Source organism: Phyllostomus hastatus, unplaced genomic scaffold (assembly GCF_019186645.2).
Source record: "Phyllostomus hastatus isolate PE091 unplaced genomic scaffold, TTU_PhHast_1.1 phas_contig_17, whole genome shotgun sequence".
NCBI classification, from domain to species: domain Eukaryota; kingdom Metazoa; phylum Chordata; class Mammalia; order Chiroptera; family Phyllostomidae; genus Phyllostomus; species Phyllostomus hastatus.
Genome location: NW_025333664.1, coordinates 16,397,509 through 16,413,632, shown reverse-complemented (window position 1 = coordinate 16,413,632; position 16,124 = coordinate 16,397,509). Strand labels below are relative to the sequence as shown.

General features: G+C 45.0%; 1 protein-coding gene across 2 annotated transcripts in view; it reads left to right on the top strand.

Annotated features, from left to right (window-relative positions):
• The window catches only part of RPRD1B (regulation of nuclear pre-mRNA domain containing 1B), a 51,504-nt gene extending 46,293 nt beyond the window's left edge, over window positions 1–5,211 (top strand). For both annotated transcript variants that reach the window (XM_045832776.1, XM_045832775.1), the window contains one exon: window positions 2,622–5,211. In XM_045832776.1, coding sequence (XP_045688732.1) covers window positions 2,622–2,752 — 131 coding nt within the window. In that variant the 3' untranslated portion in view covers window positions 2,753–5,211. The remainder of the gene's footprint in view (window positions 1–2,621) is intronic.
• The last annotated feature ends 10,913 nt before the right edge of the window (window positions 5,212–16,124 follow it).

The following is a 16,124-nucleotide window of genomic DNA, read 5'->3' as shown; positions in this document are numbered from 1 at the left end:
TTTGTCGAAAAGACTGCCTTTTCTTCACTGTAGTCACTGTATTGCCTTTGTTCCTTTGTCAGGGGTCAGTTGACTGTGGAGTGGGTCATTCTGGGCTCTCTGCTTTCTGCTGTGCTGGTCTGCTTGTCTGTTCTTTGGCCAGTACCACCTTGTCTTGATGACGGTGGCTTTGTTGTAAGTCTTGAAGTCAGGTGCGTCTGACTTTGTTCTTTTTAATATTGTTTTGTCTGTGCCGAGTCTTTTCCCTCTTCATAGGAACTTTAGAATCAGTTTGTCTTGTCTGTTTCCACAAAAGAACTTGCTGTGATTTCGTGATTGGGATTGCATTGGATCTGTAGATAAAGCTGGGAAGAACTTACACCATAACAGTATTGAGTCTTCCCATCCATGAACATAGATCTCTCTAGTTCTTGGTTCATCATTGTGTTATAGTTCCTCATGCAATGTTGTACATATGTTGTTAGATTTATACCTAGGTATTTCATTGTTTGGGTGCTAATAGTACTTATTCATTGATGGTGAAGTCATTGCAAAGCAATAGACTTTTGTATGTTAATCTTGTATCTTGCAACTCTAGGTTTTTTAATCCTTCTCCGTGGCAGTCCCCTCCTTTTCTAGTAACACCCTCCCCCTGGGCTTATGTGCCTGCTCTTGAAATAGAAATCCCTTGGAAAGACTAGCCTGGCAGCGTGAGGAGGGGTGGGCTGGATTCATTCAATATTCAGAGTGGCCTGAAGACTGGACTGTATGTTTTATATATTAGTAATTCTTGGGGCGGCTGTGTTGGAACCTACTGTTGGTTTAGAACCCTGCTGGTCATGGTGGGTGCTGGGTGAAAGCAGATGGATCTGGTTCTGATCTCCTGAAGCTGACAAGGTTGATGGGGTGTCATTATTAATCATTTATGTAAGTCATGGTTTTAGTTGTATTGAGGCTACAAAAGAAAGAAATGGAGTGCCAAGAGAGCTTACTTTCTTTCCCTGTCTCTTCATCTGACGGCCTGTGCGAGCAGCTGTTGTTTCAGGGACAGCTGCCTGACCGCCTGTGGGAATGTGGGGGCAGAGCCTCCCTGCCGTATGCCCAGCTCGCCTCCCCTGCTCCCAGCGTGGACTCCGCCTTCACCGCAGGAACTAAGTGCTCTTCGTTGAACTTACTTCTTGTCTTGTCACTCTTCTCAGGAGGGCGTCTGCCCTCCGACCCTCTGTCTCTCCAAGTGTGCCTAAGGTGTTGGTGTGAAGGAATATTGACCTTGAAGAAAGATTTTATGGGTGGTCCAGTTCTTTCCTTTTCAGATAAGGAAGGTGAGGGTGAAGGAAGGGGGGGGTGCGCGCCCATAGTCACACTGCACGTGAGAGTCCGAACCGGGACTGAACCCAGGTCTCTGAGCTTCAGCGTTCCTGCGGGAGAGGCATTCGGCAGCGAGGACCCAGACTTAGGAACACCCTTGTCGCCACAGAAACGCCGGGGAGGGGGACAGAGCTTGAGGAGAAGAGACGAGCTCCAAGGGCTGTAAACCACAGCCCTCCCGTGGTCCGGTGGTTACTTCACGCAGATTCACCAGGAGGACCTTTAGCTGGGAGCCGAAGAAAGAGAGTAGTGTGCTCAGCTCCTGCCATCCGGGGACTTGGGTGTCAGAGGAACACGGAAGCCTGACGTGTGTGGGGAGAGCGCCGGACAGCGGCCTGTCGGGACGCAAACGCAGTCCCAGCGCACGCAGGGCTCCGGAGCAGGCGGGGCGGGGGCCAGTCTCCTGGGTGAGGTGGAAAGGTTTTGCTGGAGAGGTGGGACTCTGCCGGTAGGCAGAAGACTGGAGGCAGCACTTGGCTGGGACCAGGGAGGAAGGATCTGTGTCTAGGTTGTGTTCCCCTCCGGGCTTGAGGAGAGTCCTAAGCAAATGGCCGTTGCAGGCCGTGCCGCTGCATGGGAGGGCGGGGGTTGTGAGAAGTGCAGGTGGCCGAGCTGACTTTAGAAGACCCTGAGCTGTGACCAGTCGTGGAGACAGCGTGGTGCCGTCTCGCTGTCTCAAAGGGGTGACTTGATGAAAGCCGGGCTTTCGGAAGATGAGTCTGGCGTGTTCAGGGAAGACTACCAGAATCCTCATCGGGGACTTGTTCAGTTACTTGGGGTGGCGGCATTGGGCGTTTTGAACTCATATAGTCCTCGTCTGCAAAAATGATAAATCTGGTTTAATCTCTGCGCTTAACACAGAAACTGTAGTTTTATAGTGATTTTTCTAACTATGTTTAGATGTAGCCTTCAAAATAATTGTAAGCTCTAAGCATCTGTATTATATTTTATAAGGCATTTTGAAATAGCTAAGAGCCGAATAAAATACACTGCAAATACAAACTGCCACTTTTTACTTCCAAATCTCAAGTGCTAAGTGAAATACCATTTCAGGCTGTCACTAGTATTGAACTCTGCTTTCCTTTTTTATATATAAAGTTTTGCCTTTTGAGAGTTTAAAAACCCTAGCATTGTCCTTTAGCTGAATAGGGGAGGGGTGATCTGTTGGAGAGAAAGTAGAGTAAGAAGAAGGTGAGAGTATCTGTTATCAGTTCCTTAAACTTGACCATCGGCACACAAAGACTTAACTGCATGTCTTCTCTTTGTTTCTTTAGGAATACAAACAGAAGCTCGCTCGGGTGACCCAGGTTCGCAAGGAACTGAAGTCCCACATTCAGAGCTTGCCAGACCTCTCTTTGCTGCCCAACGTCACAGGGGGCTTGGCTCCCCTGCCCTCTGCTGGTGACCTGTTTTCTACCGACTAGGGCAGGTGTCATGCCCCAGATTCCCATCTCTACCAGCAGAAAGAGGAGGGCAAGTCATGGTTGGAAATGACCTTGTAGCCCCTGGTTCTGTCCCTCCTTCCACTCGGTTCCCAGCCTCCCAGCCTCCCAGCCTCAAGAAAGAACCACAGACTCTGATCTCCTCTCCAGCCTCTCCTGTTGAGCACAATTCAGAACAGGGGCAAGTGGAATCCAGTTTAGATTGGTATTTGGAAAGAATATAAACTCGTCCACCTTGTGTTTTTATGCCCCTGTTGGTTTTCCATTCTTAACCCTCTTTTTATACCCAAGAAGTTAGGAAAATCATGTGTACTTTTGGAAGCTTTCAGAAGAACCTTGTCCCTGATGATAATATTGTGTCACGAAAGCAGCTTCTGTCTGAGCTAGGCTCGTTCAAGTTCAGTACAGGCTTCCACTGAGGGGCTCACTCTGGAGTCACTGGCTTTCCCTGACTCCTCTAACCCTAGAGGTAGGCACAGCTGTAGAGCAGGTTTGCCATAAGGAAGGAGTTTGCCAAATCTCCAATTCTATTTTCCCATTACTTCTAGTGACATGTAGTCAGGGGTTCGGTGCATTTGTTTTGGAAGCAGACGAGAGAATCTAGCAAGAAGATCCGAAGATGATCTGGGACATAAAATCACAGTTCAGAGACAGAGTAACAGCAATTACAAGTATGAGTTAAAAAGTAATTTGCTTCAAGTTCCTACAAACAACCTTCCCAGGCTGCCCTTACCAAGAGTCCACCCAGTACCGTAGAGCATGTCCCTAAAAACACGGTCTTTGACCACAGTTGGTTGAGTGGGTGCTTTGTAGAAATGGCAGGGGTGGGCCCCAAAAGCCAAAGGCATACTGAGAGTCGGCTCTGTGTGGGCATTGCTTTGACCCTTTCTTTTGGGGAGTAGGGCACACAGTAACATTTAACTCACTGGGGGGAGCATATGTCCTCAGGATGGTGACGAAACTTGAATATCTCCTTCGCAAACATGACACTGCGCGCATTCACCGGTCCGTCAGTGCGCACTGCTGCACGTGTCCCTGGGTCCAGGCGAGCTCTGCACCAGGCGTTACTGAACAGCTCATCTCGGGCAGGGGACGTCGGGGATATGAATTTGGGGTTTTAATTATTTTATCATGCCAGCTGACATTACTACATAATGTAGTTGGGATTTTTACCTTGTTTTTAGTCAAGGTTAGGCCTGCCAACTCTTAAATCATTCTGATTTGGCAGGCTTATTTTGACATTGGAAAAGGGCCAACAACTTGCCCCCATAGTATAATAAGAATTATAGCCCAGAGGCTGAAGTCCCAAAGCTATAAAAAGGGATCCCTTTGGGAGGGGGCTTCAAAATCTCTATTATGTTGAGGATTACCAAAAAGCCAATTGCATGTGATTTTACATGTTAAACATGTTAAAATACAACCTATGTTTTAAAAAGTATAGCAGGCTTCCCGTGAAGGAATCCTGCCTGCCATGAAGTGAGAACAGCGGAAAGTCACGGCAGGTATTCGGTGTAACTGCAGGACCCAGTAGCATGTAAGCTGTTGCTCAGATTTGAGTACGGACCGTGTGTTCTTATCGACACTGCCTGCTCTCCTGTCCTTAGTAAATTAATGAGTCTGTATCTGGAGTTTTTCTCTCAGAGGCCATAGGGCAGGGGGTGACTTGACTGAAATCGCAGGATGGACTCCAGCCTTGGCTGTTTCTGCACACGCGCCCCTCCCGTGTGCTGTGCTGCTTTAGTCCTGCTCAGGAGCGGGTTTCTCACAGACCCCGGACATCCTCTGGGCTTCGCCAAGGACGCAGAATCTTACTAGCCACAGAAGAACCCCCGAAAGGGTTTACATAGTAGATACTTGCTCTGGTCAACCTGACGAAATGTTCTAACTGAATGGATCTTCCCCACTGTGATGTTTTATCTGATTGAGTCTGACCAGCAATTGGTGTGTAATTATTACAGCAAGAGCAAGAGATGAAACTAGCAATTATGTAAATGAATGTGTTGGCCTCTTCACACATGTTACTAGTGGACTTCCTGTGAGGAAGTTAGGGTTTTTTTGTTTTGTTTTTTTAATGAAATGCTTTTGGTTTTTAAAACTTAATTCCCTCATATCCTCCCCAAGTGTGCTTACTTCATTTGTTTAATTTAAGGATCTGGCGGGGTGGGGCGGGTGCTTTTGTTTTGTGTTCTTTTCTTCTTTACTTAGGGCGTCCATAGACCTCAGAGGACTTCTCCTTTAGGTCATGTTCCTCAGAAAGTCTTCATCCTTCCCCCTTTTTCTTAAAGAATATTTTTAAAGCTTAAATTTGTATATTAATTTAGGACTTTATTTAGAAGTATAGGCTGTCTTTGATGGCAGCAGTATATTCTGAAATGTCTCATAGATATATATTTTTGAATAAAGATGGTGTTGTTGAACGACATTGCGTGCTGGTTCCTTTGCCTTCCCTTCTGCCGACTGCTCAGTGCCTGCTCCGTAGTCGGTGGGTGATTGGTGATTGATTGATCACCAGTAGGCCCTGTGCTCTCTGCGCAGGGTCTCATCCCTTAAGAGTTCTTGTGGCTCTTAGTGGCCCGTAATACTCAGCACTTAGTATTTTCTAGTTCTTTCCGGAGGCTTAATTAGCTTTAATTAGCCAACCCACACAGCACCCAGGAGAGGCACCTCCAGTTTTATCCTCATTGTGTGGAAGCGGGAACTGGTGGAGAGAGAGAAGTCCAGTGACTCTCCCCGGTACTGTTGTCTCTAACCGATGAAAACTTGCAAGCCCTTTGATTTCAGTGCTTTTGTTTGCACCACCAGGCCTCCGGGGAAGTGTTTGATTTTGGCAATACAGTGCAAGTCACTCTGAACAGAAGAAACATATGAGGTAATTCAAACCCAAGCCTTTAACAATACTTCTGTGGGTTTACTTTGAAACTCGAAGTAACAGAGAAACAGTGTGAGTGTGAAATAGTTCCTTTTGAAGTAATTGATCCTTGGAAAGATTTTTGTAACCTCTCCACAGGGTGAGGGCAGCAGTTGAGGAAAGGGGTCGGGTCGCCTGTTTGTCTCCCAATGCAAAATCCGCAGTAGCTGTGGTCCTTCAAGAGTAAATGCAACTCAGGTCAAAGTCGAGAATGAGGAAAGTTGGGGCTGTATTACCCAGGTTCTGTCTTAAAACACAAAGGTTGAATTAGTGTGTGGATCTCAGGAGACGAGATCTCCTGCTGTCCCCAGGATTCATGGCCTAGTTAATGTCTTCACTCCTGCCTATAAATAGTAAGTCCATAATTCGTCTGGTTTAATTAGCACTTCAGGCTACAAATGTGACTCTGAGGTCCTCAGAGCCGAAGATGGAACTACCCAAGAGTTCATGAATCTGTCAAAATGCTTAACTTCTGTGATTAGAGCTGTTAACTGTGTGACCTTCCTGGGCCAGGTGTTTTTCTCTCTCTGGGCCTGTTTTCTTAGTTTTGAAATGCGACATTGGATGAAATTATTTCTCGGCTCCTTGCCAGCCCTGCAGCCTGTGGTGGTCGTACTGCATGAGGGTACATGCGGTGTTGGGGGGAAACCCCAAAGGTCGAAATTCAGAATCCTTACCGAAGAACAGACGTGTAGCCTTACTCAAATTCATAAGAGCTTGAATAGGAGAAACTGACACGGGCAAAGCAGCTGCTCCCAGTGGTGGGCCGCCGGAGAGAAGCCCCGCCCCTCCCAGGACAGGGTCTGTTCTCCTAAAAGGGGTTAATAGTAAAACCATGGGTGGGTAGTCACCAGGAAGAACAATGCATTCTTACAGGTAACACCAGTCAGTTATCACAGTCTATACATTCATTACCTTTCCTGGGGGCCTTTTATCTTCAGGTGGCATCCCACCTCTCCAGGTAGCCAAGCCCGAGGCTATAGAGTTGAGTCCAACATTTCCCAGACGCCTTTGGTGCTGGAGCCATACTGCATCTCAGTGCGTTTCCCTCTGAGGACTGCAGTCTGGGAATGCTGGATGGCATGTCTTAGGTTCCCATATTTGTTAGATGAAGAATGTCGCCCTTGTGCTAATGTATGTGAAGAGCGTATATGAAACCCTGAGTTTGTCATCTAAGAGGATCAGAACATGAGAGCAGGCCACCACTGGGAAGATGGGAGTAACAACAGTAGTTCACTGGGCACGAACAGTCAGCGCTTGGTTTATTTCAGATCTTTAAGAAAAAGCTGTTTTCCAGTCTGATGTGCGTTCTTACTTTCTCTTGAGATCATTCATCTGGCTCAGCTCCTGTCTCATCGCCGCCTCCCTGGGATTTTTGCATTTAAAAACCACTCTTCGGCTCTGAGGCACAGATTCCATGAAGAATCCGTGACTCTCCCGTGCCTCGGATTGGGATTCACGCAGCTTTACGTAGTGTTGGAAGCCCAGTGTGTTCGATTTTTTTTAGACTAAAATAGTTTGCATTAAAAATTCATTTCTACCGCTGGTTTGATAGATATTAAAATTGGCAGTATAAATCAGAATTTAATAATGTGTTTTATGGATAAGAGGCAGCTGTGGCAAGTGATAACTCGCATCTGATCTCTCACCGTGATGACCTTGGGTGCATCCCCAGCCTTGTGGGGCCCCCCACAGTTGCCTCAAGGACATGAGTGAGGTCGACTGTGTAACCTCCGAAGTCCTTCCCAGACCTGGCACTCTGTGGCTTTCAGAATAATGTGTTCTACCAAAAATCTTACTACTAATGTATTCCACAGATTTCTAAATGCCAGTTATCTAAATTCTTATGAAAAGGAAAAAGTAGTTACAAACATACCCATAAACTTTAAATGAAATGTTTGTAAAGAGAGCCTGGTGTCATGTCTGGGGCAAATTAGGGGCTCAATGACAGCTGTTACCACATTCAGCAATGAACGTAGGTATTAAAATTCACCTGTAACAAGAGGTTAAAATGGATTTGTTTTGGAAGGCAGCAATGGATACCTCATACCTATGCCATATGCTGTATTACAATGGAGGTGCTTGAAACTCTGCCGCCCCCCTTAAACTCTTGTTGCCCACATGAAGGGTATAAAAGAAGAGCTAGAGTTGAAGAAAGAGGATTTTTGATGGGAATTTCTTTGAAAAGAACCATTTGTGTGTTTTGCACCCCCTAAGGGAGAGCAGAGGATGATGCCACCTGCCTCTGACCTCAAGGTGCGGGAAGGGGCCTCTTTGGACCTTACTGTGTGTCCTGCAGGGTGGTGATCTGGTGGACTAGACAGACCCCTCCCTGGAAAAATCTAAAGGATGAGATGCCAGTGGCTGGCTAGACACTTTGATGATGGAGCGCAGGAGGGGTGGCTGAGTCAGACGCAGCCGCCATTCCTAGACTTTTGTCAGACCAGATGTGAGATGCACGCAAGGGAACCACCGGCACCGGTCATCTCAGAGTGAGACCGAGAGGCAGGCATCTGTCTCCTCAAGGAGGTGAACTTCTTTCTGACTTGCACTGCTGAGGAGCAAGAAGAAGATAAAGAGCGGTGGGGGGCGGGGGCAGGGGTAGGTGACACCCCTGAGCGCTGCCTAGTGATGGATGGAGGTGGAAGACGGGATGGCAGGAGAGGGTGAGCCACTCGGGAGTGCGGCTGCGGAAGCCAGCGTGGGAAAGAAGTGAAGCTCTCGCCAGAACGCCTCACGTAAAGATTCCCTCCTGCTTTGCTTTCCTTTCCTCCCTCCCACTGCCCTCACCCTGACACGGTGCTGGCTTCCCACCACGGCAGGCCCAGGAAAGCCTCCACTTCCAGTGATAAGCCATTTTGACTATAACGTGGGATTGGATATTTAAATTTCCAAATTGAAACTGTTTTGCATCATAAGGGTGACTATGGGCCTTACTGTTGTCGTTATTAAAGAAGATTGACTAGAGAAATTGTGGAGGCCTGAGCTTGTCTTCTAGGGTTTGCCGGTGCACACACCCTGCAAGTCGGATTTCAAGGGACAGCTGGAGAGAAAAATAAAGCTGCTTTGTGAATCAAGTTCCACAAGCCTGCCTGTGCATAGTAATGGTTACACACAGGATGTTTTTTCGTGATGACCTTTAATTCTCACTTCACTGTTCCATTTCTGCTGACCTGAGAAGTTCATTCCCACAACTTTGGTTTCTTTGTTAGTATATTCATGAATTTTCCTTCCACGTGTACTTGGACCACATGGGTTTTTTTTTGTCGTGGTAAAATACACATGGTATACACTTAACCATTTTAGCCATTTTAAAAGTGTACAATTCAGTGGCATTTAGTGCATTCGTAATATGCAACCATCACTGCGATTTAGTTCCAGAAGATTTTTTCATCCGCTCAAAAGGAAACCCCACACCCATTAAGCAGTCACTCCCATTAACCCCCTATTCTCCCCTGGCAACCACTGATCTGCTTTTTGTATTTATATTTTGTATTCAGAATATTCAGAATATTTAACATAAATGAAACCTACAATACATGACCTTTTGAGTCTGGCTTTTACTCGGCATAGTGTTTTCAAGGTTCATCCATGTTGTATTTGTCAGAATTTTATTCCTTTTTATGGTTGAATAGTATTTCATCTGTATGGATATGCCACATTTATTTATCCATCAGTGGATGGGTAATTGGGTTGTCTCTACTTTTTGGGTATTGTCAATAGTGCTGCTGTGAACATTCTTATACATATTTTGTTTGAAGACCTGTTTCCAATTCTTGTAGATAACATGCCTAGGAGTAGAATTGCTCAATCACATGGTAACTCTGTGTTTAACTAATTAAGGAATCACCAAATGATTTTCCACCGTGGCTGCACCATTTCCTTTCCGCCAGCAGTGTGTGAAGTTTCCCATTTCTCCGCATCCTTGCTATATTAGAGCTCCTTGGAGGAATAGAATCAACAAGGTGTGCATATAGAGAGAGACAGATTTACTTTAAGAATTGGGTTACACATTTGTGGAGTCTTGGCAAGTCCAACGCCTGCAGGGGAGGCCAGCAGCTAGAGACCTAGGAAGGAGTTGCAGGTCAAGTTCAAAAGCAGTCTGCTATCAGAAATTCCTTCTTGCTCAAGGGGGATGTCAGTCTGTTGTTATAAAGATCTTGGATGGGATGCGGAACACCCACATAATATAATGTCATCCAAAAAAACGCCTTCACAGAAACATCCAGAATAACGTTTGACCAGATAGCTGGGTACCATGGCCCTGCGAAGCTGACACGTAAAATTAACCATCATACTTGCCAGCACTTGTTATTTGTTTTAAAAATCATACCTTGGATTATTAGCATGTCCTGGAACTCTGTAAGAAAGCACCACAGACTGGGTGGCTTAAAAAAGCAAATTTCTTATCTCAGTTCTAGGGGCTGGAATTCCAAAATCAAGGCATTTGCAGAACTGGGCTCCCTCCAAAGCCTCTAGGAGAGAGGACCCTTCCTGCCTTTTCCAGCTTCTGGTAGCCCAGGCGTTCTCTGGCTTTGACAATGTAACTCTAACGTCTGCCTCTGTCTTCATGTGATCATCTTCCTTCTGTGTGTCCAAATTTCCCTCCTGTTCCTAAGTATACCAGTCATATTGCATTAAGGTCCACCTTCATAACCTCATTTTAACTTGATTCAGTCTACAAAGATCCAATTTCCTAATAAGGTCACATTCATAGATACTGGTGGTTAGGACTTCAACACATGTTTTGGGAGGGGACCTAATTCAATCCACAACAGTAACTGTTTTCATGGGGATGAAGTGGTATGTCCTTGTGGCTTTGATTTGCATGTCCCTAATGACCGAGGACACTGAGTATCTTCTGTGCTTGTTGCCCACTTGTATATATTCTTGGAGGAAATGTCTTTTCAAGTTCTTGGCCCATTTTTTAATTGGGTCGTTGTTGAGTTGTAAGAGTTCTATATATTTCCTGGATAATAGACCCTTATTAAATAATGATTAGCAAATATTTTCCCCCATCCTGTGGGTATCCTTACACTCTCTTGATAGTGTCCTTTGATGTGTATAAGTGTTCATTTTAATGAACTCGAAATTAATTCTTTTATTAAATTTTCTTTTGTTGCTTATACTTTTGGTCTCACATCTAAGTAAACATGGCTAAATCCACAGTCATGAAGATTTACTCCTATATTTTCTTCTAGGATCTTATACTTTTAGCTCTTATATGTAGGTGTCTGGTCCATTCTGAGTTATCTTTTGTATACAGTAGGGGATTAGAGGCCAACCTGACTCTTGCATGTGGGTATTGAGTTGTGCCAGCACCATTTGTTGAAGAGATTGTTCTTTCCCCTTGAATGCTCTCGGCACCTTTGTCAACATTTTGAACACTTTTAAAAGTGAATTTAAAAATTAACTGAAGTGTAGGCATAACTTGGAGATATTGTCGGTTTGCTTCCAGATCACCACAATAAAGTGAGCAGGGTAATCAAGTGAGTCACAAATTTTGGGGTTTCTCATGCATGGAAGTGATGTTTATACTATACTGTAGTCAAGTGTGTAATCGTATTATGTATTTAAAAATGTACATACTTGAATTAAAAAATACTCTATTGCCAAAAAATGCTAGGTGCCTTGGCTGGTGTGTCTCAGTTGGTTGGAGCATTATCCCATAACCAAAAGGTTCCAGGTTTGATTCCCGGTCAGGGCACATACCTAGGTTGCGGGTTAGATCCCTGATTCCTGGTTCAGGTGCATATGGGAGGCAACCAATTGATGTTTCTCTCTCTCCCTTCTATCTTTAAAAAGCAATGGAAAAATGTCCTTGGGTGAGAAAGAATAAACAAACAAATAAATGTCAAGCATCATCTGAGCCTGTTGGAAAATGGTGCCAATAGACTTGGTTAACCCAGGGTTCCCACATACTTTCAATTTGTAAAAAATCGCAGTATCTGTGAAGCACAAAAAAAAAAAAAAAACAAGGTATGCCTGTAATGAGTTAATTTTTTATCAACTGGGTTAGCCTTGAAGATCGCTATCCAGCTCAACATTTCATAACAATCTTGACAGATCCTGGCTTACTGATAGAATTGTAAAACTCACAAATATTCATGAACTAACTCCAAACACAATTTTCTTAAAGGTCTCTAACGATCTTCGGTAAATCACCATCTATTAGTTAAATGGTATTTTAAAGTATAAACTAAAGCCAAAAACAGCTAGTGTAGATTAAGTGCTAGGGAAATTGCCCTCCACCATAAACAACTACAGAAGCAGGCAAAATATATGAAACAAATGTTTTCAGACACTGGACATCAGGAAGCACAGAACAATGACCCTCTAAGAGAAGGGAAACAAACAGGAAAGGGGATTAGCCCCATGTTCCTCACCGAGGGTGCTTCCAGTCTGCAGCACGGAACTGGGAAGCCTCTGCCCACTGGATCACTGAATCAAGAAGACAGAGATCAGGGTTCAGGGAGCCTGATGAGTCTAGAATTTGCAGGGAGAAATAACAGAAAAGTGGTAGCTGCACAGAGACAGAGCTCTGAAAATCTCAGTCCTTAAGTGAGTTCTGATCAGGGCACATGTGGGATGAAACTCCATGAGACCAGGGAAAGAAGGAGACCAGGTAATTCACAGAGCTCACACAGGTCTGGGAATAGTTGGAGTTTCTGCTAGCTCGAGTGGAGAGGCCTTGAAATAAACAGAGCGTTAGGTCGAATCCTCAAAAAGGCCATGCCTTTGTAGTGGGGCTGAATTAGCACCAGAATAAAGGCTGCTTGCTCTCTGCCTGCCATTAAAAAGAATAGCCATCCTCAAACTGATCTGCAAGTACCTTAACCTCTTGGCAGAACAAGTTCGACACCATTTGAAGAAATACAACAAAACCCAAGATTCAACAATGTAAAATTTTACTATGTTTGGCATTCAACAAAAAGTCACCAGACATGCAAATAAAAGAATGACCAGAGCCAGGAAAAAATAATCAGTAGGTCTAAAATAGCACAGATTATGAAATTAGTATACAAAGACCTTAGACAGCTATTAATTCATATCATAAATAGTAAGGACACAAAGGAGAACATGAACAGAATAAGGAAAGACATAGGATATATAGTTTTAAAATCCAAATCAAGTTTTTAGAGATGAAAATGCAATATCTGAAATTAAAACAAACTGAATGGGACTAACAGCACATTGGACACTGCAGGAGAAAAGACCAGTGAAATTAAAGGAATAAGCAGAGCAGCGTGTGGGGATAATACCAAGTGTCAACAATACATAGCAGAAGGAGAGAGAGGGAAAGAGAAAACATATTTGAAGAAATAATGATCATTTTTAAAATGAAAAAAGGTCATTTTCAAAATATGACGAAAACTATAAGATCCAAGAAGCTCAGTGAACCTTAGGAAGAATAAACACAAGAAGACTACACATGCTAAGACCGATCATAGTCAAATTGCTGAACCAGTGATAAAGAGTAAAGAGAAGTCTACAGAGGAACAAAGATCAGAATGGCAGCGGACTTCTCATCAGAAACTATGCAAGCCAAAAAAAGGATGGCATGATATCTTTTAAGTGTTGAAATGAAGGAAAACCTATCAATCAAGAATTTTGTATTTAGAAAAACATGTCTCTTAAAATAAAGGTGAGCTCTGATTGGTGTGTTGCTTAGTGGATTGAGTGCCAGCCTGCGAACCAAAAGGTTGCCAGTTCAATTCCCAGTCAGGGCGCATGCCTGGGTTGCAAGCTGGGTCCCCCATTGGTGGTGTGCAAGAGGCAACCGATTAATGTTTCTCGCACATCAATGTTTCTTCCCTCTCTTCCTCCCTCCCTCCCTCTCTAAGAAGTAAATAAAATATTTTAATAAATAAACATAAATAAAATGAAAATGAAATAAACTTGTTCAAAGCAACACAAGCTGAAAGAATTCATCACCAATGGATCTGAACAACAAGAAATGTTAAAGGAAGTTGTCCAGACAGAAGGAAATTGATACCAGATTGAAATCTGGGTCTACACCAAGGAATGAAGAGCACTGAAAAGGACAACTTACGTGGGTTAGTACACGATTTTATCTCATTATTTAAATCTCTTTAAAGGATAATTGAATGAACAGAAATAACATATTTAGGGTTTATAACACAAGAAAGCAAAATGTATGACAGCAACAGCATAAAAAGGTCAGAAGAGGGAGAAATGGAAGTGTATTGTTACAAAGATGTCATAGTTTATAGGGTATTGAAATGTCACTTAAAGGTAGCATGCAATAAGTTAAAGATGTACATGAAAAAGTTTAAAACAACCACTAGAGTAGTTGTAGCTAGTAAGTCAACAAAGAAAAGGCAGTAAAATTGTAAGAATTACCCAACTATTCCCAAAGAAATCAGGAAAAAAAGGACAGATGAGACAAGATATACTAAAACCTGATCATATCAGCAATCGTATTAAATGTAAATAGTCCAAATAGTTAAAAGGCAGATGTAGTGAGATATTTAAAGGGTGTGGCTTCAGGTGTCAAAGTCACCAAGAAAAACACGACTCACCCCTCTTGTGCTGCACCCCTCTTGTGCTGCAGGGGAGACCCCGTGTCCTCCCGCTGGGAGCGGATACCGCAGTAGGGCTGGCCAGGTGCCGTATGGGGCGCCCGCTTAAGCAGAGCAGAGGAGCACACACATCAAGCCTCTTGGTGGCGGAGACAGTTCCGAACGAGGTGATCCACCAGCACAGGCAGTGAGGGCTGTCAGGAAATGTTTCAGGGCCCAGGTGCACTCTTGTGCAACCGTGCAAGGGCCACCGGGCTGCCTGTGACTGAGAGCCTTTCCCAACGTGTTTGTAAGAAAGAGTTTGCCTGTATTTGGATTAATATCATGCGCCCTTCAGCCAAGCAGAGGCCATGATGACTTTCGGGATCACTGAGCTAGGAGTTCATGAGGTCTCTATGTATTTCCTCCCATGTGCACTTTTATTTATTCTTATTAATTTATTTTTCTTTCTCAGGCCTCAATCAGAAGGACTTGGGCTTCCCTTGGTCGGTGCCAGGGAGTGGCCCTTCCGACAGGTGCACTTCTAAAATATCAGGTGCCTGGGTTGGGTAGTTCTCTCCCACGCCTAGGGACCCGCTGGGCAATTGTGTCCTGGTGGGTGTGCGTGTGGACGCCAAACCAGCCACTTCTCTGAATAGGTTCTTTGAGATAGTGCTACCCTGGAGGGCCCCACTTCAGGGAAATCAGACTAGTCCGCTCAGCACGCTCTAGGCTGGAGTGAAGAGCCCTGAATTTGGAACTCAACTGAAGCTCCAGCTTCACTGCAGGTAAATCATCTCAGGACGGGGCTGACTGACCGGGAAGACTCAGTGCTCACGGATCTCCTGGGAAGCCTCCATCCCCACGTTTAACACTGACGGCCACATGGAGAGGCAGCACAGGTCATGGCACCAGCTCCAGACTCCAGTGATCTGAGTTCGAGTCCCGGCCTCCTCACTTAACTGGCACTTTGGCCAAGTGACCCTACTTCCCTGTGTCTTGCTGTCGTCATCTGTACACCAGGGATGAGAATAATGGGCTCGCTCTCAGAGTTCATGGGGGGTTAGTGAATTAATATTGTTAAAGTAAGCTGAGCTAAGTAAGTATTTGTTAAATAAATAACATCTGTTTGCTGATATGACGCAATCTGTGTAGAGCCGGGGCATGTGAGCCTAGAATGTGACACAGCTGGGCTCGGCCTTTCTTCTGTGGAGGTCCTGGAGCAAGACCTATGTCCTCTTAAAGTCACAGCTGTGGTGAACGTGCCAAAGCGGGTCACTGGCTAATTGCAGGAGAGTGGCCAGGCCCCACATCAAGGCCTCCCAGGAAGGAATCGGTGACCTGGAATGGTTTAGTCTGCAGGCGAGGGGAGGGTGAGTGTGGTGGCGCTCACAGGCTATAGATGGAGACGGGGCGTGTTTTCACTTTGAGGGCAAGAGATGGGCGTTTTAAGGGGAGGCTTTCTGACTCAGTGGCAGGGAGATCGGGTGCCCCACAAGGCTGGCTGACCCTTCGTGTCTGAGGAACTGGAGGGAGCTTTGCGATGAAGGCACCGAGTTGGGAAGATGAAACACACAAGGCCCCTCCCGGAGCTAATGGTGCTCGGCTCTAATATTCCTGTTGGCATTGATATATGACTACTGATAAGTGCGGTGGGACCAAAGCCACTGCTATTTTAAAGTTCCAAAGCCTGAAGCTTGCCAAGAACTCTATTAAGAGGAACTGCACAGATTCCCTAGGCCGCCTGCTGAAGTGCTCCACGGCCTAACGTGGCTAGAAGACCCCTCCCCCCACCTCCTCCCCTAGATTATGAAATGTGGGTGGCGGTGATGACTCCTGCCTGGCAAGGGCACAGAAAGGCAATTTGAGAGCTGTCATTGCTCAAGGACCCAAAGATGGACCTCC